The sequence below is a fragment of the Pseudopipra pipra genome, chromosome 21, assembly GCF_036250125.1.
Source record: "Pseudopipra pipra isolate bDixPip1 chromosome 21, bDixPip1.hap1, whole genome shotgun sequence".
Taxonomy (NCBI): Eukaryota; Metazoa; Chordata; class Aves; order Passeriformes; family Pipridae; genus Pseudopipra; species Pseudopipra pipra.
This window is the reverse complement of record NC_087569.1, coordinates 9780165-9805515: the sequence shown is the minus strand read 5'-3', so window position 1 is coordinate 9805515 and position 25351 is coordinate 9780165. Positions and strand designations below refer to the sequence as shown.

At 51.3% G+C, this 25351-nt stretch overlaps 1 protein-coding gene and 1 long non-coding RNA gene across 2 annotated transcripts in view; both read right to left on the bottom strand.

Moving 5' to 3' along the window:
* Nucleotides 1-8928, bottom strand: part of LOC135425621 (uncharacterized) — a 47452-nt gene extending 38524 nt beyond the window's left edge. Inside the window, exon 1 of the long non-coding RNA XR_010435670.1 lies at nucleotides 7201-8928. This is a non-coding gene — a long non-coding RNA (uncharacterized LOC135425621). The remainder of the gene's footprint in view (nucleotides 1-7200) is intronic.
* An 8216-nt stretch (nucleotides 8929-17144) lies between these two features.
* MRM1 (mitochondrial rRNA methyltransferase 1) lies at nucleotides 17145-25045 on the bottom strand. Its single transcript, XM_064678077.1, has 5 exons — nucleotides 24100-25045; nucleotides 23553-23646; nucleotides 21892-22012; nucleotides 17951-18070; nucleotides 17145-17802 (listed from the first exon to the last, which is right to left on the bottom strand). Exons 1-5 carry the CDS (start codon nucleotides 24855-24857, stop codon nucleotides 17753-17755), a joined length of 1143 nt encoding a protein of 380 aa, XP_064534147.1. The 5' UTR covers nucleotides 24858-25045; the 3' UTR covers nucleotides 17145-17752.
* Nucleotides 25046-25351: the final 306 nt, after the last annotated feature.

Here is a 25351-nt window from a genome sequence, read left to right as displayed (position 1 = left end):
CATCATAAAAAGTATAATAAAATTGAGAAAAGCTATTAAGTTATAAATACAACCAATACATGCAACATCACTCAGATGGCAGAAGCCAGCTATAAAATAAAGTCATTTTAGACCATCATTCCACAAGTTACCAAGTCTCTTAACTCACAAGTCACACGTCCCTTTATGGCACCCAATCCTATTGTCTGTATCAAGGGCTGTATAACATATATCTTCCTGTACCAGTTAAAAATACATGTGCCCTTATATATAATGCAGGACAAAAGACTTTGGTCCCTCTTCCAGCCTCTCAGTAAGTAACTGTGCAGATCACTTGGTCTCTCTTATTTAACCAACTCCCCAAACACCTGGCAAGGGCAGAAAACACCTCTGGAGCTACTGCAGGAAACTGCAGAAGGAGGGTTTGGGAAGCAGGGAAAAAGAGGGACTCCAGGCACCCCTGCAGCCTAAACCCCAAAGCCTGGTGGGTTTACAGAAATCAGTGATGCTGCCTGACTTTTGAGTTCTGGTGCTGCAGCATCAGGCTCCAAATACCTCCAGTTAAACCAAAGCTGTTCTAAACACACCTAATGCCCAGAGAAAACAAATTATTCTCCAGTAAGTTCCTTGGTTAGAGGTGTGTCCATTTCTTAAACATGTATGTATAAATACACAAATAAATAAATAAAAATATCAATATATTCACCGAGGATTTACAGTGCAGGTGTATTTCATTTTCCTCCCTCAATTTAAAGACGAGCCTTTCCTTACCAACCTCTCAGTTGCTGTGGAACAAATTCCTCTCTTTATTTCCTCTAAGGGTCCTGTATGTTATGAATATTCATTGAAATAATTAAACACCCTGTTCACAGCTTGTTGTGTTTACTGTTAGTCCAATAAAAACCAAACAGGTTAATGATGATCTTTTAATATGGGAATTTAATATTATTTCACCTGCATATCAGCTAAAAGTTTAGCTTCCCCTTTAAGCCTCATCAATTTATGGAAAATAAGTAAATACTATAAAAACACTCTGCAGACTGTAAGTCAGAGGTACAAGCCTCTGTATATTTGTCTTCTGTGCCTTTTTTTTTTTTTTTGGCTGAATTTCTCATTTTGGTTTAGCTACAGTGAGTGTTAGAGAAAAATCGAGATTTTTTTTTTTCCTGAGAATTATACACATATAATGTGGGAGTTTGGAGCAGTTGGTTGGTGGAAAACAGGAGCCCAGACTGGACTGAGGGAGAAAAGACCTTTAGCATCCAGCAGTCATCAGGAAAATATACTTTGCAAAGATGGTGAGGAAGCCTCTTAAGGAGAATTTGAATTCGTGGCTCTGCTTTGCTGGGGGAGGCAGAGGCCAGGGTGGCATCCTGGGCTGCCCTGGAAGGTGCCACCCAGCCCAGGCTGGCACCTGCTAATTAACCTGCTCGTCAGCCCCGGGAGCTCCCCATTAGCTGCTCAGAACAGGTGTCAGAGACACACAGAGGGAACAGAAAGGAGCAGCACAAATCAGGGGAGTTTATGAGGGTAACTTACATTAATTTCATCCTTTATAGGCAATAAACCTTTGCTGGTTCATTACTGGCCACTGTTAAGTTTTAAAGGAGTTTTTTTAAACACGTAGGGGAGGTGCTGCTTGGCTGGGCTGGGCTGTCACCAGGGAGGACAGGGGGGCTTGGGGACAGCAGGGGTTTGCTGATGGCACAGAGGGGCCAGCACTGGCCCCAGAGGTCCTGTCACTGCTGGTGGTGGCACAGGGTGGGGTCCCCCTGCTGAATTTTGGTTGCTCACAGCTTCCAGAACAAGCACCCCTGAAAGTTTGGTCTCTATTTTTGGGAAGAGGGCACTGACCTGCCATCAGAAATTACAGAGCAAAATACCCAGCTGCAAGGAAAAAGTGGGCTGAAGGTGCCAAACTGGAAAATAAAAGGGAGCAAGGGGAGACACCTGCCCCCCATCACTGCCCCAGCTCCAGCTTCCCGAGGATTAAACAGCACCAGCTCGGCTGGAGCCTTTCCCTGGGCCCTGAACATTCAAGAAATATTATTCTCAGAATTACCTGAAGTTTTATTTAATGCAATAAAAGCTCATTTTCGATGTGAATTAGCCCTGAAATAGATGACTGTTAGGAAATGCCAGATGATGCATAGCTCAGCCCTCTGAACTAATAAACTCCCAAATACCTGTGGTGCCACACAGGGGAGGGGGCTGAGGGGTGTTTGATGCCTTTCTATTGGAGCTTACAGGATAAATAGCTTAAAAACCATCTAATTTAGCACTGAAATTAACAGGGGTCTGAGTATTTACACCAGCTAAGCAGCATTTCCTCCAGTATTCCTTTAGTATTTCCACAGATGGAGCCCGAGCCAAGTTCTTCCCTTTTCCAAACCACTCAAAGGGAATGAGAAACTAAAACCAAACCATCAAAAAAAAACCCCACCCCCGAAAAAAACACACAGCAAGAGAAAACCAGAAGTGTTGCCTCTCTTACAGGGTTCTACAGGGCATTTTCTATTAATAGGATTTTAATAAAGTGAAGGAATTCAGGGCAAGGAGAGCAGCTGGAGCCAGGGTCTCAGAGGCACCCCTCCAGTAAAATGCCTTTTGGCAAGAAAAGAAGAGAAAAAGAAAAGGGGAAGCCAGCAAAGCAAAATCAGGGGAGCAATCCCCACCTCCTGAAAAAAAAAAAAAAAAAAAGATAACAACAAACCTGTAATTCCCTTCAGGAGGCTCCAGGCAGGAAATAAAATGCAGGAGAGGATGGGCAGTTCAGGTATTTATAACCTTCAGCCCTCCTCACCTGCAACCTGGTTGGGGGAAGGAGGTTCTCAAGGAAAAGCTCCACCAGATTGGTAACTGGGAGCACCTGAGCACTTCCTCAGGTGCTCTCACTGATGAATTAAGGGACAAGTTCGTTTGGAAATCATTTGTTCCCACAATTTTATTCAGCTCTGCAGTGGTTCCCAGTGCACACACACCCCCAGCAGCCACCAGGACAGCTCTTTAACAAGTTCCCTTGAATGTTTCCCCAAATATAATATACTGTATATAATATAGAGAATATTTCTTCATATATAATATAATATAATATATAATGATTTATATAATTAACCCCATTTCCAGCAGAAAGCAGGTAAAAGGGAAGAAGAGGCAGTCAGATAACTCTATGTGGAGCTGCATTTTGGGGCAGTTTGGCCCAGAATTGGTGTGTTTGGCACTGGGGCTGCTGCACCATCCCCCCACCCAGCTCTGAATGGAGGGGCCAAGCAGAAATCCAAAGATTCATTTAGCAGTGGAGCTGCAATCAGGAGGAACAATCCATATCAGGCAGCAACAGGGAAATCTCTTTCTGTTTTTAAACACCAGAAAAGCACCCGACCAAACAATGACCAGGAGCAAAAATATCTTTAAAACTACATGCAGAAGGGGAGGAGGTGCCTCAAATTTCTCTCTTTTCTCTTTTGAGAGCTGAGCAGGGAGGAGCAAACAGCCTGAGCTGGGGATCCCCTGATCCTGGCTCCCCTTTCCAGGGAGCATTCCCAGCTCAGGTGTTTCCTTCAGGAGACCAGAACTGTGCATTTCCAAACCAGCTGGTTTGAGGAAGAAAGAGAAAAGTCCCCTGTATTTCTGACGGCCCAGTTAATGTACATACATACTTATATTGGTCAAATATATATATATTGTTCTAAGAGGTGTAACAAGTCACTCCAAGTGGGCTTCCCGTTCTATCCCTCCAGACTGTGGTGTTCCCAATGGCCTCAGCCACAACACATGTTCTATGTGTAGGATTTGGTTTCCCAGCCCCAGCACAGTGCCTGGGGTCTCTCCCCAGCCCGTGGGGACACCCAGCCCATCTTTTCTCACCTGGGGACAGGGCTGGTGTCACCATCCCATGGCCCTACCCAAAGGGTGCCACTGACAGGGGAGCACCAGGGTCCCGTTTAGCCACATCCAAGTATCCAAAGGGAAAAAGTTGATGTTGCAGGTCATGTTTTTCCAACCCACCTCCGCTCAGGAGCTGCTCTGGGCAGAGGGAGGGACGGCACCCCCAAAACAGCCCCTCCATAACTAACAGGAATGACCAAAAAAGGGGCTTTCCCCCATTTTCTTAGTACTCTGATGAGCCCCAACATGCTCTTTGGGACCATCCTGTTCTATCCATGTCTCCCACAGGACTGTGGCATCTCCAGCGGCCACAGAGGAGTTGGGCAGAGCTGGAACGTGGTGGGAGCCTCCAAACCTGCTGTGGCTGCCCCCAGCCCAGCCTGGCAGCTCTCACCCAACATCCCACAGCTGCTGACGTCCCTCTCCAAGGGCTGAGCCCTCACCCACTCGTCACACACCACCCACAGCCACCTCACAGCAGCAAAAAGCAAAGTGGGTTGCACATCGAGCTCCCCACTGAAATTTTGCTGCCTTTGGACCTTGACACTTGGGATTTTCCCTCCTGCTTCCCATCATTTTGTCCCTCCAGGAGTTTTCAGGGGCCCAGGGCTCACCCGTGGGTGCCCACACCCCCTCATGTCTCATATCAGAGCTCTATCCAGCACTGCACAGCCCCTCCCGCTGCCCAGGCGAGGGGGAAGGGGGGGGGGGAGGGAAAGGGAAAAAAAAAAAAATTAAAACATATTAAAGGTGTTAATAAGCGACTTATTTAAACGGAGTATCACATATTGAACATTAATCACCTTGCAGTAAAAGTGTAATTAAGGAGTCACTCTGCCTTCTGGGGAAGGCTCGCTTGGAAGCCGAGAGAAAATGGTCTCTTTATTAACACAAATTATTTTATTTGGCTAAAGGTAATAATTCTAAGTGAGGTCAACGGGCCTCGTGCACACGCGAGCGGCGCCGGGTCCCGGCCAGCGTTTCCATGGCGACTGAGCCAAGTTCATCCTCCGCGGTAATGGCTTTGCTCTCCCACCACCGGCTCGGGATTGTTTCTTGGGAGAAAACAGCCTTCGATCTGTCAGCGGCATCTCCTCCCTGCATCCCCCCCCCCACCCCGGGGACCACGCGGGAGAAACACCCCCCCGGGCCCTCCCAGGTGGGCTTTTTGCAGAGGTGCCACGTTCAAAGGGCAGTGGCACCGTCCCCGCTCAGCCACTCGGTGCTGGGGCTCGTGGCACGGCACCCACCGAGGGTTCTCCACCTGGGAACGGTGCTCAGGGAGCAGGACCAGCACAGGAGGCTGGCTTTTCATATTTTCCAGCACAGCTGCAGCCTGGGATGGGTGTAGGACAGTTGTAGGATGGTTGTAGAACCGTGTCCATCCCATCCCTACACAGCCAAGCCATGGGAATTTTCGCCCTGCAGCTTCCCACGGGCAAGCCAGGCCTTTACAGGGCTTCAGCCTCCCTGGGGAATGGCAACAAACTACAAACCCACAAGGAAAGCTGTGCCAGGGATGTGCCCCCAGATGTCTTCTATCCAGAAGCATATTTTCCTTCCCATTTTAGCCCTAGTGACCGCGTTCACCATCCTCATGGGCACCAGGCCTCAGCAGCCACTCACCCACGAGCACCTCCAGGCTCCCACAGCACCGAGTGTCCAGCTCGAGCAGGGAGCACCACATTTAAAAATACGTCTCATTTTATAAAATCAAGGTCTAAGAGACGCACCAGTAAAAATCAGAGAAGGTTTGGGCCGTAAAAGCCCGTTTTGCCAAGCACATTCCTGCGCTGGGAGAACTCATGTGTTATTCTGTCTCCCGCAGATTATTGTCTGAAGGCATCGGTGATTTATCTGCCTCCCATGTCATGTCATCCGTTTACGTACAGTATTATATGTAGAGTGTGGCATTAACATTTTACTATTATTCTTACCTTTCAATGCAAAAAGATAAGAGTGTAAATCTGGGAGACAAGGGATGTGTCAACAGCGCCGAGCCGGCGCTCCGGGCACGCGGGGCCGGGCGCGGGTGCTCATCCTCCTCCTCCCTCCGTGCTCCAAGGCTGTGGCCAGCCCAGTGACCACGGTGGGGACAATTCCAGCACCAAAAACGTGTCCTCGTGATCCTCCTCAGTAAATCAAACCCCCTTAACCACCAGCATCCCCCTGGCACCAGCCACCTCCCTGCCACGCCAGACGGAGCAACAAACAGCCTGTTCACAACTCACGGCCGGCCCCGCGTAACTTATTAACACCTAGTCAAGATTAATCAAGCGGGGAAAGCTAAAGCAGGGCCCTAATTAGTTGCTGATGATAACTATATTTGTCATCCTCTCCCAATTAGTCTACTGTACGTTTTGGAGTCTAATTGCACCTTGTTCTTCATTTAAATGTCATCGCGCGCATATATTCTCCTCCTTCTTTAGTAAATTTGAGAAAAATTTGACATTAAATATAGATTATCTTTAGATTTTCATAATTAACACAACTGAACTGCCTTCGGCCTAAATACATCTCCTTATGCAATAAAGCTGGCCACTCTCTTGGAAGTGGGATTTTCCAGAGGTGACATGGGTGTGGGATGCATCCCCTGGCACTGGTAATACTGGGGTGATGAGTAGATATCCCTGGTGGCCGTGGTCAGGAGGACGTGGCCTCAGGATCCTCCACAGAAGGAAAGGATGGAGCAATCTTTGGGGTTTTCTCCCTTCTGGATTTTTTTTCCTTAATTTTCAGAGCTGATAACATTTTTAGGAGTCTGATTTGCAAGCGATGGGTCAGACTGTACCCAGGGAAGTGAGGAAGGTGAGGAGACTGTCCCACCTCCCTCCAGCCCACTGCCAGACCTGCCCTGGGCATCCCTCTCAGCCCTTCTGTCCCTTAGGACAAGGAGTCTGTGACTCTACACCGGTCACACCCAGATCCCACCGATGCAGATTAGTGGGTATTCAATATATTGATGGACAAGAGAAAGCTCCAGGGACTGACCTGTGCCTCCACATCCCAATGCCTTTAACCCTTCAGCTGCTGCCCAGAGCTCACCAGCAGGACTCCAGCCTTCCCTTGCCTCCCAGCAAAGCTGATCACTGCCAGAGGCTGGGACCAGCACAAGAACCCCGCTGCCCACCCCATTCCCCCATGCCCACCAGGGCACTGGATGCAGCCCATGGGGCACCCATTGCTGCCTCTTGAGCACCCACAGAGCTGGAGGAGGTGCTGGTGGCCAAGAGTTCTGCCCACAGGGACGCTGGCACTGAAAACAACAGTCAGTCTGACAGAGGAGAAGAGGAGGGGAGGGAAAAAGCAGTGAAGGAAGATGTACAGTCCTACCTGTCCCTTAGGAAGAGGCTCAGCTCACAGATCGTCCCTACCACCTATTAAGAGCAAAAAAACCCGGGCTATGATCTCCTGAACTGCTCCAGGGCTCGGCGTGTCCAGTGCAGGGGCTGCAGCCACTCGCTTCCCGGGAGGAGGCTGCTGCTGTGGGAGTGGGCAGGGGAGGGAGAGGAGAAAGGGAAAACAGGAAAAAAAATTAAAAAAAAAATCAAGGAGTAGTCAAAAAGTGTATTAGAGGCAAATTTGGAAAGAAATCAATGGCACGTAATTGGATTTGCTTTTCCTCCCCGTTTTGCTGGCAGGGGGTTCCGTGTGCGGCCCCTCCGTGAGCGCGGGATCGGGCGCTGGCTCCGGTGGCCACCAAGGCATGACAGCTCCATCCCGGCTGTCAGGGGGACAGCAGGAGAAACATGGGAATAAATACAGGGGAAGCCACGCAGGGAGGAGACGGGCATTTGCTTATTTACTAGTTTAGCTGCTGCTCCCCCTGCCAGCGCACAAACCGCCCTGCCAGCAGGGAAGGGGCTGTGCAGGGCACAGGACTGTCCCCAAGGCCTGTCCCCCTCCCCATGGGCTAAGGCCCTCCCAGTGCTGTGGAGGACCTGGATGAGTCCTGCCCAGTTCAGAGGGTCACACACAATGACAGTGATGTCCCTAAACCTTCACCACCCTGCTCTGGACATCGGCACGAGCCTGACATGGATGTGTGGTCACTGGGAAAAGGGAAGAGAGACCACTTACCCCAATTCTCCACTTACCCCATATCTCCAGACAGCCTTTAAAACCACAGGGTTTAGTTCTCCTCCCCTAAAATGGGAGTGATCCCTGTGGTGCTTGGAAAGCAAAGCCAAATCCCTGTCCCCCGTGGCACGGGATGCACACAGGGATGCTGGTGCTCATCGGTATTCCTTAGGTAAATACAGGCAAACACGAGGCAGGATTTGATAAAACAGAACTGCTGGTGAACCTCAGCCCTTCCCACACCCAGCAGCACCGAGCAAAAGCTGATTTTTCTTTTTCATCCAACATGCTTCCTAGGGAACCTTTCCACAGCTGGAGAGTCCTACTCCACACGGCAGCCTTTTCCAGAGAAAACTTGGGAAACAGGCACAGTCTGCAGGGAAAGAGGATGTACAGCCCTGTGGGAGCATTCACACAGCCACATGTACACACACACACAGAGGCTTGGATGTATCATGCATGTATGTATGAATACATATATATTTTTATATATATATTTTATATATATATATATCTTCCTCCCTGCCCAGTTTTCAGTGTTGATTTTCCAACCGTCGCTCCTCGCCCTCCGAAGTTGTGAGCTACCCTCTTTTTTTTTTTTTTTTTTTTTTACCCTTTAACCTTGAAAATTAACCTAAAACACAGGGTGCTGTACACATGACTTACTCAAATAAATTGCATCCTTAATTATGAACACCCTCGGCTCCGCTGTGCTCCGGGCCACGCTGCCCCAGCGGACACCCCCCTCCTGATGAGTGGTTATTGAACACGCAGACAACAATCAACACTAATTAAATACTCAGCTGTTGAGAGGAGACAATGTTTATCAAAAAATGCAAGAGGAGGGGAGCGCATCTTCTGTTTTCTATAATTAGTTAGTGATATTCCCCAGGCGGTCTCGGAAATCGAACTCGGGTTTGTTCACATCTGTTTGGCACAGGCAGACAAAGGCCACCGTGGCCCTGGTCCCCCTGTGTGTCCCCCCCCAGCACGTGCCACTGCAGCATCACTGGCCAGCAGGGAAAGGTCCCCCACCCTGCTCATCCCCTCCCCACGGGGGATTAGGACATTCAGAGGGGAATGAGCCACCAGAGCGGCTGTTGGCTGCAGGGATCCCATCCTGGGCAATCCCAGGGATATGAGCTGGGAGGTGTCCCAGTTGCTGGGGGCTCAGAGAGAGGGCAAAGGGGAGGGAGAGTGCACAAGGTGCCTACACCTTCCCTTGCACCCTGGTAAAACCAAACCCCTCAGCAGCAGGAATGTCATTTTGAATGCAAATCTATACCTTTTTAATACTTTGTTGTAATTCTTCGGTGGTTTTCAGCCAGGGAAGGGGCAGGACAAGGCTGATCACTTCCCTCTGTCTCATGTTATTACCGGCTTAAGGATCTACTCAGCAGCAGAGGACAAGAGTTAAAATTTCCCTGAAGGAGGGGAAATAAGGAGATTAGTGATCACTGAAGTCTGGGACAGCTCCAGATAAGGAAAGGCTGGTTTCAGAGTTTGTTCATGAATGAAGAATAACAGGAACAAAAACCCCCTCTCTGTCATACTCTACACTCCAATATTCATCCAAGCACTGCTGAACAGTCCCTGTCCCATAGATCCACATGGAATCACAGAATATCCTGAGTTAGAAGAGACTCACAAGGATCATCGAGTCCAACAGCTGGCCCTGCCCAGACACCCCAACAATCCCACCCTGTCCCTCAGAGCATTGTCCAATCCCTCCTGGAGCTCTGGCAGCCTTGGGGCTGTGCCCACTGCCCTGGGGAGCCTGGTCAGTGCCCAACTACCCTCTGGGGGAAAAACCTTTTCCTGAGATCCAACCTGACCCTGCCCTGACACAGGCCACACACTAATTTTCCTGCCTTCCTACATGCAGCTGATAGTACAGAGGAGCCCTGCAGTGACACTGGGTTTGCTAAAACTCCGACCTCAGGCAGTGCTCCGAGGTTACCCCTCTGGCTGCTCAGGGAGCAGTGCCATGAGCCCTTTGCATCTGCTTCTACAGAAACTGCTGCACCCACCCATCACCCCCCTGCTGCCGCTCACAGGCACCCCCCGAGCACAGACCCTGCACCCCGACAGCCACCAGTGCCCTTGCAAAGTCTGTTCTGCCCCGTTAACAGCTCACCCTCCCCAAATCCCGCACAGAATTCCACACTAACACCGTCCCCAGCCCGACCCTGTGCCGGGAGGGTGCTGGGGTGATGCTCTGCTGTTGGCCCAGCAGGAGCAGAGCCCTGGGGACGCCCCTGCCATGCCCACCCCCCTCCATTCCCTGCCAGCAGCCGTTGCTTCCCAGCCCGAGCCCCGCTCGATCCGTCGATACCGGGCGCGGGGGCCGGGAAGGGCAGGAACGGCCCCGATCGATCGGCAGCGGCCGCCGGCCCCGTGGGTGCTGCACTTGTTGAGCGAGGCCGTGGTGGAAGAAAAAGAAACCACGTTTAACACATTCCTCCTCCATCTGAAGCCAACCCCAAAGGCGCAGGAGCGAGCAGGAGGGCAGCAGCATCTCTCAGTGTCCTGCAGGGGCCGAATAATGGCAGGAAAAGCCAGTGCTGGGAGCTGGGAAGAGCGTCCCTGTCACTGCTCTGGGGTGCACCTGACACTGCTGATGGCACATGAGCTTTGGCAGGAAAACACACGGGAAACAGCAGATGAAAGCTCAGCAGGGCTCAGTGGCACCACTGGGCTCCCAGCCCCACGCTGGGGGGACAAGGGCTTCACCCCATCACCCTGGTCACCAGGAGCAAGAGCTGGGGGTCAACACATGGCTTCCCTGGGCAAGTCTGGATGTTACAACCAACAGCAAATTATACTTTCCTGGTAGTCTCCATCCCAGGGATCTCAAACCACTTTTACTGAGATCAAGAATTAATCCACATTGCCTCCCTAGGGCACAGAGAAGGACCAGAACCCTCCAGTCACCGCTGTGGGTGACACCAGGACAAGCCAGGACAAGCTGGGATGAGCCAGGACACTCTGGCAGAGCAGAACCTGCTGCTGCTGTGGATGCACTTTCCAGCTCGCTCACTCATGGCCTCAAGAGCTCCGGGTTTATATAACCAGACTCAGAAATCTGTGCATTGCCCTTACACTCTGATCAAACCTGAATACCTACAATACTTCTGGTAGTAAACAATCTCCAAGACTCATTTCTTAGAGCAGTAGCAGATGGTCAAGAGCATTTCCTGAAATTGAATATTATAATGAATTTAGGATCAAAAAAATTTACATAATAATCTGGTTTAGATTCTGATAGTGAAGAAACCTACGCAGGAACCGCTTCTTTTCAGCTATTTGAATTAAAGTATAAATCTCCGAGAATTTTAATTATAAACAAACTTTTTGCCCTTCCAGTTCCATGGAAGAAATTGCAAAATTAACTACCCAGGGAGGCTCAAGGCCACACATCAGGCTCAGTTCAGGTTTTACCTCTCACGACCCCGTGGCTGGAGGGGGATGCTCGGGAGCTCGGCTCAGCTGGGGCTGTGCCTGTTGTGCCAGAGCTGAGTTGAGTTTGGCTGATCCTGTCGAGCCTCCATCAAACTGCACAACCAGCAGGATGCCCCAGCAGCCCAGCTCGGGCTGGGAGGATGTGGATCTGCCCAGGGAAGTTGGGAGCCCTGGGGCTGGGGAGGTGTCACAGCCCTCGAGCGCTTTGCCGCAGGGGCTCCGGGTCTGCACCCCCAGCCAGGGGTGGGAGGGGAGGGATGGGACAAGACCATGCCTCCCAGGGAATTAGCCATGCCCAGATGCCAGTGTAGGAACCTGGATCCTCCAGATCAGGCCAGCACCCTGGGCACACACATCAGTGGGAGCCTCCTGCTCCTTGCCCACCCTGCTCGGGTCACCCACAGTGACACAGTGGCACAGACACAGGGGAGGCTGGGAAGCCCCTTTTGGGGTCATCTCATCATCATCCTCATCACTGGCACAGCCCTGGCCAAACCAGCCCTGTGCCAAGTGAATCCCCGGGATGGGGCTGTGCCAAACCTGCCGTGGGGCAGCAGCACAGTCTCCTCCATCTTCCCACAGCTGCTGGACCACGGGAAGATTTCCCTTCCCACCCTCGTGCCTTCCCTTTCAGAAAAGCAAATATTTAGTCTAGATAAAAAACCCCGAGAGCGTTTTCCCCAGGTAATACTGGTAACTAAAATAATCACATTCACTTTGCTGGTTTAATTTTATATTTCCATTTCTACCTTATCTTTTTTCTGCAAGCATCATTAAACCACACCATAACAAAAATACATGAACTGTTATTCTTTCCAGAGAAGCCATAAACCACCTCAAAGCTTTTCAAGTTTATTCTTATCTCGTACATCTTCCTCTGGTTCGGGTTTTTTTTTTTTTTCCCTTCATGCATTTCAGAAAGGTAGTTTTCCCTAATGTTAAGAATAGTTGCATTGAAAATGAGATGCTGCCTCTGAAAAGCCCCTCTGGAGGATTAAATAAGTAAAATATAGCCAGAAAATAAACTGGAACCTCATTAAAATAATTTTGCAAGGAGAAATCCTACTTTACAATAGGTTTTCAATATCACTTAGAAAATTCTTAGAGTCGTATATATATGTTCTTAATTCAGGACCTTCCATTAAAAAAGACATTACAGAGGGAAGTGAAGGGCCATTTAGTACCCTTGTTTATATAAAAATGCATATTAGGCACAGTAGCAATCTCCAGCCTCAGAAGACTTGGGATACAGTTGGAATAAGCTGTGCTTTGCTGGAAGGTGCTAATGAGGGTTGGCAAAGCTGCCACCACCTCGTTTATTCTGCCAGGGAATGCCAACCACTCTGGCACCCCCCTTATTTTTAACTATTTCTTATTTTTAACTATTTTAACACTGCTGAGGCTGCAGCTTCTAAAACAGGCCAGCTTAAAAAAAATAAATAAAAATTTAAAATTGGCAGGTTTAACTTTGCATCAATTCACAGTGTTCTGTTACAGTTTTAAAGTGTATAAAACTATTGATCAGAAGCAAGGCAATTACTGCTGCCTGTGTTTAAAGCCACGTGGAAGCCACAAGGAGTCATCACTGACCCACCCACACAGTTCCCATTCCCTCCTTTTCTGAGGGAAAAGCTCATGAGGAGTCTCTTCCCAGTGAGGCCACACACACCCCCCCAGGGCTGGAGTCCTCCAAACCAGAGTCATGGTTAAATCACAGAAATTGCCAAGCTGGGAACAGATTTGGACATCCTACTTAATTAGAAGCTAAAATACAGGTGACCTGTGCATGTACCCCTGGTGTACTCACAAATATTTCATCTCCAAAGGCTTCAAAAAGCATCATTAGAGCAATTACTATTCCCTGTCCTTTGGAATCAGGAGAACTTCTTCAGGTACCTCCACACCTCCATCATTTTGAGCTGGGCCTTGAAACAGCTGTAATAATTAGAGTATTATTAGATTATTAGTATTTCTAATCTATATATATTAGATTATTAATAGCCGTAATTTAGATGAGATCTTGGGAAGAAATCCTTCCCTGGGAGGGTGGGGAGGCCCTGGCACAGGTTGCCCAGAGAAGCTGTGGCTGCCCCATCCCTGGAAGTGTCCAAGGCCAGGTTGGAGCAACCTGGGCTAGTGGGAGGTGTCCCTGCCCGTGGCAGGGGGTGAGACTGGATGAGGTTTAAGGTCCCTTCCAACCCAAACCAATCTGTGTTTCTCTGAATAACCCTGAGACTGAAGCCCAAGGCAGGTTAAGGCACAACAACCCCTCCAGCTCCCAGTAGCCCCCCCAGCCCTGGGGTGACCCCGGTGCCAACCCCGAGCCCTGTGGGTGTCACACACAGCTCAGAGACGCCTCTGCAGTGACCAAACCCGAGTGTGCACAACGTCGGGGCAGCAAGTTTTGCAGAGAATAAATATCACACTCCAATTTCATGGTGACTTAGGAGGGTTTGCTGGCAAATACCATGGCTTTTACATGGTTCTACCAATTACCGAGCAATTACACATAACCTAGATCTGGAGGACACATGGCAGCCACCTAATGTATTCCTCTCTCCTGGAAAAGAAAAAGGCAGTTAATAGAAAACACTCTTTTCTTTCTTTCTTTCTTTTTTTTTTTTTGTAATAATTATAAACCCTTCCACAATATTCCTGTGTGACATTATTAAAACCCCACGTCGATACGAAACCCAAAGCGACGACTGCCATCCCATTAACACATCAGTTGTGGGATGATCGATAAAAATTTGCTTTAAACTGCACCATATGTCGCTCCCCACAAAGTTTTATTATTCAGATTCGTCAGTTTGTACCTCAACCCCCCCAGTGCAATTAAATCCTGTTTAGCAGCACTGACCTTCTGATTTGAAATCATCGTTCCTGCAGCTGGTTTGGGGTTCCGACGGCACTTTTAAATAAGGGTAACAAAATATCTGTGAATTAACAGTGGGGTAGGAGGAGGTCTCCGTGGGGAAAGCCCTCCAGTGACACCTCCAGCAGCACAGCACAGCTCCCGTGCTGGAACAGGGAGAGGGGGAGGGAAAAAAGAAAGGGGGGGGGGGGGGGGGAAAACACCAAAACAAAGAGTGCCAGCACATTTTAACATGTTGTAGCATATTTGTAAACATCGTTAATCACGGATTAGCAGATGGTAATGTTTAATTGCACCTGTGGAAGCAACAAGACCTCAAGGTTGATTACATTTACAAACCGGGATCTGGCGCGGCGGCGAATTCCAGAGGTGCAATTCCAGAGGTGCCCCGTGGGCAGCATTCCCAGCTCCTGCCCCGGCCCACAGCACCCCACACTGCTCCCTCCAGCCGTGCCACCAGCTTGAGCCTGGCACAGGGAAAGGTGCTCCCAGTCCCAGAGCCCTTCCAGCCTCCCAGACCTCACCGGCCTCCAGGGTGGATCTGATGGGACGAGGTTTTTTGTGGATAATGCGAGCACTGAAGTGGAATGTGGGGCAGGAGCTGAGCTGTGGGCACAGCCAGCACTCCCCGGGGTCAGCCTGGGGAGATGAGAACATTGGTGTTCTCCCCTGACTGAAGATAAGGCAGCACCAGCACCCAAATCATCTTCTGAACCAAGGAGGACAAATATTTTGCCACTGTGCTTAGAGACACTTTGATTATTGAGAAATCATTCTGGAAGGGCAATTAGTAAATTTTAAAATCAATTTGGTAAATAAGCCTCTGAAAGGAATCCATGACAAGCAGCAGGGAGGGAAGAATTGACTTTCAAATTACACACACACACTTTATTCATATCTAAATATCAAAGGGGCTCTATATACAAACAGAAGTAATCAGGAAACATGTTTTGATCTTGCTGATGTACACAAAAAATGACAATTAATGTCCTCCTTTATGATATAATGCTGGGAGTTTTTTTACAGTTACATTACAGGGATGATTATAGTCAAGCTTAGGGCTAAAAATAATGAAAGACTATAAAAACTACATTTTAACATTTAAAAATATCCAGGAAATTAACTGGAGAGGCAGGCAATGATCCAATTAATGGATTGCATTTATTAGATCAGGGGCAAGTCACACAGCACCAAGCTCCAGCTCCAGAGGTGGGAGAGTGCAGGGGTCCCTGTGCTCCTCACGACCCTCAGGATGGGGCTGGGGCAGAAGGACACAACAGGTACAACCAAAAGTCAGGGGAGGTGGATCCCAGTGGAAGAGAGTGGGGTTAAAACTCACCACTGAGGGAGATGGGATAAATGTGAATAGCAGAGCTGTCCAGAGTGGGATTCACTGCACCCAGAAGAGCCCTGTGTTGCAGCTCTCCAGCAGAAAACTCAAGGCTGCGGCCCCAGAACGTGCTCAGATTCCTACCTCAGAAAATTCAAGCCTCAGGCAGCTCCCAGTAAGCCTTGTCTGATGCTCCAGTGCCAAACCAAGGTGCTCTGTGGATACAGGACTGGGAAATTTGCAGGGCAGGGGTGATGGACAGGCAGGAACTTCAGTGTACCCCTCACTCTGTTGGCAGAGCTGCTGTGGGCACTGAGGTTTCAAAGCTTTTTGGGAGCCTTCCAGAAGTAAAGGAGCTGTTCCATGGTTGCTCACCTGCCTCCTCGTTAGAGGGGCTGAGCACATGGCTGAGCACAGACTGACAGCACCCAGCTTTCCCAACCACACAGAGCCAGGAAGTGCCTCCTCTGTTACAGCACTGCTCAAAATAATTAAAAAAAAAAAGGCAGTAAAAAGGTAGAAATAGCAGTGAGATGGGAAATAAATATACTTACCTAGGGGTCAAGAATAAAGAAACAGCTTTACCCTGATCCCTGCTGCTCCAGAGGAAGGATTCAAGTGCTGAATCTTTGAATCTTTCCTCTGAAAAAGGAGCAAATCTGAGCCACGGGCACCCTCTGCTGGGGCACCCACGGCTGGCAGGCAGCACCACGGGGCTGGCTGAGGCCTCCAGGCCTGCAGCCTTTTCATTTCAGCTTTAAAAAGAGAGAAAAGGGCACACTCAGCCCCCCAAATGCATCAGCTGTCACCTTACACTGCACCAGTTCATGGTTCTTCAGCAACCAGCTCACCTTCAGATTTGGGCAACAAAACCCTGTTTGCACGACAGTGTTGTTTTGGAGTGATTTGGGGTTTGTCCTGTGTGGGCACAGATCAGGACACCTGTCACCACACCAGGCACTCCCTCCATCACAGCCACAGCAGTGAGTCCTGGACACCTTTCAACAGCTCCTTGTCCTGTCCTGGCCCCCATCCCAGGCACTTGGGGTGTCCCCAGTCCCACAGCACACACCAGCCAGACCCTCCCAGGGAAAAACCCTCCACAGACCAGTTTACAGACATCATTTAGCTCAAAGTCCTAATTAGTCACTCAGAGTGATTTACTTGTTCATTTGGAAGTGGGGGAGGGGGCAGACTAAGCAGGGTTTGAAATTATCCCTAAAGGGCACAGTAAATTAAGTGTTAATGAGGAATCCTATGCAAAGGGCCACAGTAGCTAAATAAAATAATTAAGGTGCTAAGTGATAACATTCTTTTGGTTCTCAATAATTTAGCCAGTCTGGTTTTCATCCAGGATATCTGCAAATGAAGCCACCCCCACCCCAAAGCTGGTGCAGCTCAGCATCCAGTAGGATCAGGCCCACCAAGGAAAGGAAACTTTCCTGGAAAAAGATCTCTATTCCCACCTGAAGGAAGTGCTCTGCTCTGCTAATCACACTCTGGGTTTATATATGACACAAAATGTATTGATTCGAGTCTACAACAAACTTTCCAGGAGCTTTATTTCCACGGGCTGTGTGTTTTTTTCCAACAGCTCACACCCATCCCTCGGCAGGGCTCACACCTGCTTTACAGCCAAACACAGAGAAACCACCTCCTCATGGGGAAGTCCCTGCTGAGGGTTCCAAAGCACAGCAGGCTCTTGGCAACTCCCTCTCCCTGCTGAGCAGGCTCAGGGTGGGCTCAGGGTGGGCACAGGGCTTGGCTCAGTGGCAGCACCACCCGAGCACTTTCCCCCCACAGCCCAAATTCTCTCCACAGCTCAAGTGATGCACGACAAGCACGAAGCTCACAGCCACCCCTGGGTGTTTTCCTGCCAAAACTGAAGGATACAGCTGGATGCTTTCAGGGCTGGCTTCGTCCTTCCCCTCCCTGGAGCTGCTCCTCCCCAGTGCTACCCAGGACAGGAGGTGTCTGCCCTGGGCACTAAGCCAGGGATCTGGTGGCATCCTGCATCAGCCAGTGGGGCTCTGCCTGTGACCTGCAGGGACGGTGGAGACTCTGGGAAGAGCTCTTCCATATCCACACTGAACAGAGCCAGGGAATGCTGAGCAGCTTCCCCCACCACAGAGAGGATTTCAGTCTCCGTGCCTCCGTTTCTGGCTGCAGATGGAGTGCAGAAGGATACCTGCAGGAAAGTAAAAATAAATAAATATTGTGAGCTTTTTGGTTTTTTTTAAAAAACCACAAGAAATCCGTTCTGTGGGCCTGGATGTTTGGTTTTTAAAACACGGGAGTCTGGAGTTCAATGCCCTTGTGCTCAGAACTGCTCTCACCAGTAGCAACAGAGACGTTGAGCGAGTCGATGCCGGGGTGCAGGGCTCTGCCAGGGGGGATGGCCAGCACCCGATGGCACAGCAGCTGTGTCTCCAGGGAAAGGCCCTCCCCTTCACTACCTGCAGGAGAAAGACACAGCTCAGCAGTTGCTGCCACATCCCTTTCCCCCCCTCCTCAGCCCAGTCCTTGCCAATGCTCTGTCACACCTACACCCTCACCCTCAGCTCAGCAGGAACCTCACCAGCTCCCAGGCAGCAACAGCCAAGACCTACCAGAGCTGAGACAGGCACCTTGCCACCTTCCCTTCCTGCAGCTGTTCTCCACCATCAGGAGTGTTTTTGAGGAATACCTGTGCAACACACTTGCACAAAGCACAGAGCCTTGTCCGAGCACAGAGAGCCCCTGCACAAGCAGAGCTGTGCCAGCAGAGAGCTGCCCGTGCCCACGGGCTGCTGGCACTGGGACAAGGCAGGCAAGAGGCCACAGAACTGCTCTGGTCCAGCAAATCCCACATCCCTATTGATAGTGACGGGCTCAGCCCTCCCAGCACACAAACCACCGGCTGGGTGCAGTTTGTGCATGCAGACAGTTTAACCAGAGGCTTCAATTGATTAGTTGTTAAACCATCCAACAGCCCTGATATGTTTGGGCTGATACACTGGTGAAACAGAGTTGAAATCTATCCCAGGTCATTAGTAGTTGTTTGACTCACGCTGTCACAAAGGGAAATGGAAAGGGAGAGGCTTTAAACAATCCTGTGCGCAGACAAGTGAAAATGCAGAGGACCAGGGACCTCCCAGCCCGCTTGGCTCCCCAAAGAATTCTTTCACATTCATTATTTAGAGCTACACAGACAGTTACACAGCTGCAGGAATAGCCAGCTCGTTCCAAAGACCTCTGGCAAAGCAGGCTCAGCATGTGGGAGCCAAACATTCCCCTCCAACAGCCATACCCTGACCTGGCTGAACCCCAGACTGGTCCTGGAATGGCACTGCCAGGGCTCTCACAGTGCCCACCTGGGGCTTCTGCCTGCCTGACCAGGGTTCCCATGGCCTCACTCAGCTACCCTAAATTCAGACACTTCCCTGAAGTTTTAACAGCCCACGTTCCTGTGCCACTGGAGACTCCTTCAAACTCAGCAAGCTGGGCTGAGTTGCCCCAAAGTTCCTTCCCTGGTGTCTATTCCAGCAGCTCCCCACACATGGATCTGTGTGATCCCTCTGACCATACAGGGAAGGAAAGGGCCATTACTCCCATTTTTTGGTTGGAAGCTGCTGCCCAGTCTCTCGTTCTGCTGGGCTGCTCTAACTGGCAGGATGCACTTCTGGGTAAGGAAGAGGATGCATCTTGCATCACCTCCCCAGATGAAATAAGCCATTTGCCAAAGGTAGCCTTTGGCTGGGGTGAATGAACCTTCATAAAACCCAAATCCCATCCCAACCATTCTTTCCCTCCTGCTGTAAGCCAGCAGTGCAGACAAGGCCTGGGGGAGTTATCCAAGGTCACAGAGTGACACCAGGAATCAGAGCCAGGCCTCCCACGGCCCAACCTGCCTCTTCATCACTACACCTGGCTCTCCAGGGATGCTTAAAAAAACCCCCAAAAATAGCATCCTACTTTTTCCTGATTCAACACAGAAAAGTTTTACAACTTACAGTCATATTTGCCTCCTGAGCCTCCCAAACCACACTCCCTTGGGACTCTCCAACTGGGACAGCAGCAATTGCCAGAGGTGCAATGGCTCCTGGAGCAATCCTCTCCTGTCCCTGATAAGGGTCTTACGATTCCTAATAAAGGTACCAATTTTGCTTCCAGCTTTTACAAAGCTTTTTATGGATCTAGCTGTTTAAAATAATTAGGAACCATAAATTCAGGGCAAAAAGGCTTGCACAGTGTGACACGAGGGAGGGAGTATTGACTGAATCAGATTAAAACCTGGTTTATACTGGTGAACAAAACACTTCCCACTTCAGATCTTAAACTTCCATCTCTTAGTTTTGTTCCTCACTTCAAAGCCCAGTGTCAGAGCTCGGTGAAATGATAAAACAGGTTTCCTGCCCCACTTAACAATCAACACCACCAACAGCTGCAGTTCCCAGGGCAGGAAGTTCCAACCCAGGCGGCGGCAGCAGCAGAGAAACACAAAATGAGCATCTCCACAAAACCCTCGACCCCTTAAACCACAGCCTTAAACCCCGAGCTACAGACTGCAGGTCTGAGAGGAACAAATTGCCCAGGCACTCTCCTCACTCAGCCATCCAAGTGCTCCCCATCTGTTCCTGCTCCCAGCAGGCTCCCAGCCCTGCGGGCAGCCAGCCCTGCCTGTCACCTCCAGCAGCAGCTCCAGCGCACACAACGTTGAGCTGGACTGTCCAAATCTCTCCCTGCCAAGCCAGCCAGGATGCCAGGAGGGTGCACTGGGAGTCTGCAAACACTTAACTTACAAGACAATCCGTGTGGTGCCAGGAAGCTCACTCCCAGGCTGAATTATCTCTGCTGCTCTCTGCGGCTGCAGGAACGCTACATATTCAGATCTAGGACGTTTCTCCCCACCACCTCAGCACCAGATGACTGTAATGTTCAATTTTCTTTCCAGAGAAGAGTTAGTGCTCAGCAGAGAGTTGAAATCATTACTGCTGCAAGGTCCGGGAGCTCTCCTCATGCATCTACCAATCAGCCTCCAATCTCCCCTGACAAAAGGATATTTGGACTTTTTCCTGGAGAAATCTCTCATAACTCAAGGTAACGACACCACTGCCACTTTCACCCCCTTCCCTTCTGCGGGTGTTGTCGCCGTTTCTGGGATGCATTTCTCTGTGGCCCATCAGCAGTGCTGCCAGCCCTGCCTGCTCCCTTTGTGACACGGCTCCACACATCTTGTAGAGGTGCCAGATTTGCGGCGCTGTCTTGTCAGTATTTCCAGGGGTTCAATAAACATTTTAATTAAAGGAATGTCTCCCGAGCCAAGAGAACCGCGGCACGGGGCAGGATTACAGCCCCTCCGTGGCTCGGGGCCAGCACGACTTGCAGGTGTGAAAGCTCAGAGCAGCTCCTGTGCCAGGTGACACGAGGTGGGGGGACACAGCACAGCCACACACAGGGGCCTGGAGCACCACTTTGGGGGGAGGTTCTTTACTGCCCTTCCTTTCAGCTTCTGGGAGGCTGCACGACCCCAAACTCTGCCCACAAAAGCAGCATCCTTTGCCAGTATCCTCTGCACTGAGGGAGCAGAAGCCCTGCAGGAATTACCCCGGTCAGGGGCTCAGGGGAGTGGCACCCACTGCCCCAACAGGGAGAGATTACACCTGCTCCTGCAGCCAACACCTCCTGCCTTCTCCTGGCCGTACAAAAACAGCCACTGACTGCTCCCTGTGATGGTCTCTGTGCCACAAAGCCCAACCTTGCATTCAGACTATGCCAAACAAAAGCTCCTCATGGCTCTTTCCAGACCTGGGCACAATATATTCCTGTTTTTATCAGAGGAAACATGACAGAGCCATGACGTGGCACCGTTCACCAGCACAGCCTCTGCACAGCAGGAGCAAACACCTCTGGGGCTCCCCCTCACCTCTGGGGTTCACCCACACAGAAAATCCAGGCTTGGGGCTCTGGGACAGGATCAGAAGCAGCACAGAGCACAGTTCAGAGCACCACACCGTGGCTGCCCCGGCACTGGAACTGCCACCCAGACCCTCTGCAGCTGCTCACCTCCCCACACAAACTGCTTGTTCCTGCAGCTCCTCCTGGGAGGCTTCTCAGCTCCCCCTGCTCCTCTGGGTCCCTGTTTCCCAGACCATTCCACGAGTCCTGCTCTGCTTTTCTTTTCCAGACAAAGTGTGATGTGACATAACAGACCTGCAGCCTTGGAGTGAAACCTGCCCCCGATGGTTCCCTCACACCTGCACCCCCACCCAGCCCACAGCTCTGGAAATTCAGATACCTATCACTACAATAAGGGGTTTATCCCACCGAAATTCCAAGCAACTGATGACAGGGACATCTTCCACATCCTTGGGTTTGCTGGCTGTTCCCACCACTTCCCAGCCTTCTGCAATTTTAGCCTAGAAAAGGAAGGGAAACAAATATTAAAGAGTTGCCAATTTTTCGAGCTTAAAAAGAAAATAAGTCATCTATGGAAAGACACTGGTGGGGGTTTTTTTATATTTTCAGTTAAGCTGACTGGTTTTTCTGTATTTTTTTTGGCATCCCTTGAATTTTTACCACCGAAGTCCTCCCACTATCAGCACACAAACCTTGACTTAATAAACAACAACAACAACAAAGTAATTTTCCTTCTGGCATTTATTCCAGTTCAGTAAGCAAACAAACAGCAACTGAAAAGCTTTTTTTTTTTTTTTTCTGCTCATGCAACAGTTCTAGGAAGGTTTTTTTTCGCCAGGAAAGCATGCAAAAAGAGTAGTGTTAAACAAATTAGCACAAGGCTAATGCACAGAGCAGTGCACTGGAAGTTGCAGAAGCCCCCAGTGACATTTGCAAACTCAGATGCCAAAATTCAGCTCACACAAAAACACTCAACACTCAGTGCCTCACATAACCAGAGAACCAAACCTCCCTCCTGCACCCTGGTAAAAAGAGCCTTAATTATTCGTGTTGGAAATCCATTTTAACAATAAAAGAGCTGCTGCTTCTTGCCAGCCTCATTTCCTGGGAAACTGGCACTTTTTACACCATGTTATATCAAATTTACTCCAGCCAGGCAATGCCAGGGGTGAGGCCCGTGAGTCCAGGTCCAATTAAATGATCTGCTGCAATGGCTCAAACTGTTCATAATTCAAGCTTTACAGTAACCAAGTGATTCTTCCAGCTTTTCAATTAAATATCAATGTATTTTATGTATCTTTCATTTCACCATCACCCTGAGCTCCAGCTGCCACAGACCCATTTCTAGCACCAAGTGGGCAGAACTGGAGATCCTGCAGCTCCCTCGTGCACACAACGTGTCCCCAGCCCAGCCAGGGCACAGGTGACCCCCACAGGGGTCAGGGCAGTCACACTGTGCCCACTCACAGCCACATCCCCGGGTTTGTTTCAGTTTAAATCCCGTTTTTCCACGTGCATTCCCTTTCCTTCTGCAGCATGTTCTGCAAAGGGCCCTATCTCGCCTCACTGCACAGGTACAGTGTAAAAAGATTTCCAGCAGCTCACCAGCCCTGCTTTCTCCTCTATTCCCTGCTCCAAAGGCTGCTCCAAAGGCTGCCCAATGCTGCCATCGTGTGCCTGGGCCCCAGGATGCTGCCTCTGCCACACTCCAGGCACAGCTCCAGTCTCCAGGGAGGGAAGGGACACAGATCCCAGCATACTGAGCTCACAGCCCGAGTGTGGGAGAGCCACAGGGCTATCCTGCTACCACCAGCTTCCAGGAAAAACACCCACACCCCATCCCAGCCGATGGAATGGGGCTGGAGGGGGGGGGGTGCCTGTCACTGGTGGTCCCACAGCACAGACCACCGGCAGCAAACAGGAGTGCACAGCAGGAGCACAGACACTGCAAACAACTCAGCCCTCCTCCTGATCCACACAGGCAATATTTGAGTTTTCTTCGAAGGAAAGGGGGGGAAAAAAAACAGGGAATCATTCTACCTTCAAAAAGCTCTGGAGATCATCTGTGCTGTAGACATCGAAGACCTCCATGGCTCCAGCACTGGCTTTGCTCACTGTCGGAGTCAGGGGGCAGCTGCGAGGGAAAAACAAAGGAAAAGCGTCATACGAGAGCAAAAAAAGGAAATCCAGGTGAATTCCTGTCTCTGTATTCCCTGCTATTGCCTCTGCAACCTACTCCAACCAGTGCACTACAGATCCCCCTCACTGTAGGGCTGCTTTTTTACTATGGAGAGCAGGAGGGCTCAGGAATTCACCCAGGAAATAGGTCCCAGCAGTTTTGTGCAGATGGGACAACTGAAACACGAAATGAGTTAAAACAAGAAGTGCCCAGAGAGGGTTCCTTCCCAGCCTGGAATACCCCATCCCTCAGCCTGCCTGTGGAGCAGCAGCCACCCAAAACCCTGCTCCCCAGCTCAGCCCCAGAAAGCTCTTTGAACAGCTGCTGAGTGATGCAGGCTGGAAACCTCCCTGGGAGCCAGCAGGGAAGGAAAGAGGAGCTGCAGGAGCAGATGCACAAGCCCCGTACCTGTTCCTGTGGCTGGTCACCACTCTGTCCACCCCCAGGAAGTACGCGGAGCGCAGCAGTGCCCCCAGGTTCATGGGGTCCTGGATCTGCTCCAGCACCAGCCAGATCAGCTGCCGCTTCCCACTCGCATCATCCCCCAAACCGGGCGTTTCAGCATCCTCCAAACTCTTGAACCGGAGCGGGGTGGCCTCCAGACACACTCCCTGGTGGACCTGACCCCTGCAGAGCTCGTCCAGCTCCCTGCGCTGGACGTGCAGCACCGGGACCCCTCGGGCCGTGGCCTGGAGCACAAACTCGCTCATGACGGGCCGCCGGGAGCTGCTCTGCTTGAGGAACAGCCGGAACAGGTCCCTGCGCGCCTGGCTGAGGGCCAGGGAGCACGGCCCGATCCCGAACAGGATCTCCGAGCCCTTAGTCCTCTCCAGCCGCAGAGGCTTTCGCTCCATCCCTTTCCTCGCCCTGGGGAGCTCATCCAGCTGCGACAGCCACAGCTCCCGCCCGGTTGCCGACCCCCGCCCGGCCCCTCTGTGCCCCGGCCGGGGGTGTCCCCGCGGGGTGTCCCGGGAGCCGCCGGAGCCGGGACCCGCTCCCGGGCCCCGCGGGAGGGATGCGGGGGGACCTTCCTCGCCCCGACCCGCGGGCGGGGGCGGCTGCTCGCGGGTGGAGCGGTGCCGGACCCCGCAGGGCCACCGGGGCCCGCACGGCCACCGGCACAGCCCCAGGGCGCGGCACACGCGGGGCAGCAGCGCCCGCTCCATGGGCGCCCACGGGGGGGGGGATGAATCCCGTTCAATTCCCGGCCCCGGCTGAGCCGGCGGGGGGAGGGAAAACACCGCGCTCCGCTCCAGACCCGCACAACACGGGCAGGGGCTGGAGGGGCTCCCGGCCCCGCAGGACCCTCGTGGGGACCCCCCCCGGACCCTCGTGGGGACCCTCGTGGTTCCCCCCCGGCCCCGCCGCTCCCGCCCCGCCCGCTCCGCTTCCGGCGGCGCCCGCGGGCCCCGCCCCGCGCGGCAGCGCCGCCTGGCGGCGAGGAGGGGAATAGGCCGCGATCCCCCCCAGCTAATTAACAGGAGCTTAATTAACCACGAAACAGCTTTAAAACCGCTTAATCGCGGTTCCCCTAAACGCTGGGGAAACAGGGAAGGGACTGGCCATGGTCTAGCGGGGGTGGTTTTAATATGAGCGGCGAAATGAGCGTGTGAAGGGCGGTGACCCCCCAGAGGGGGCTTCTCCGTGACCCCGCTCCCCA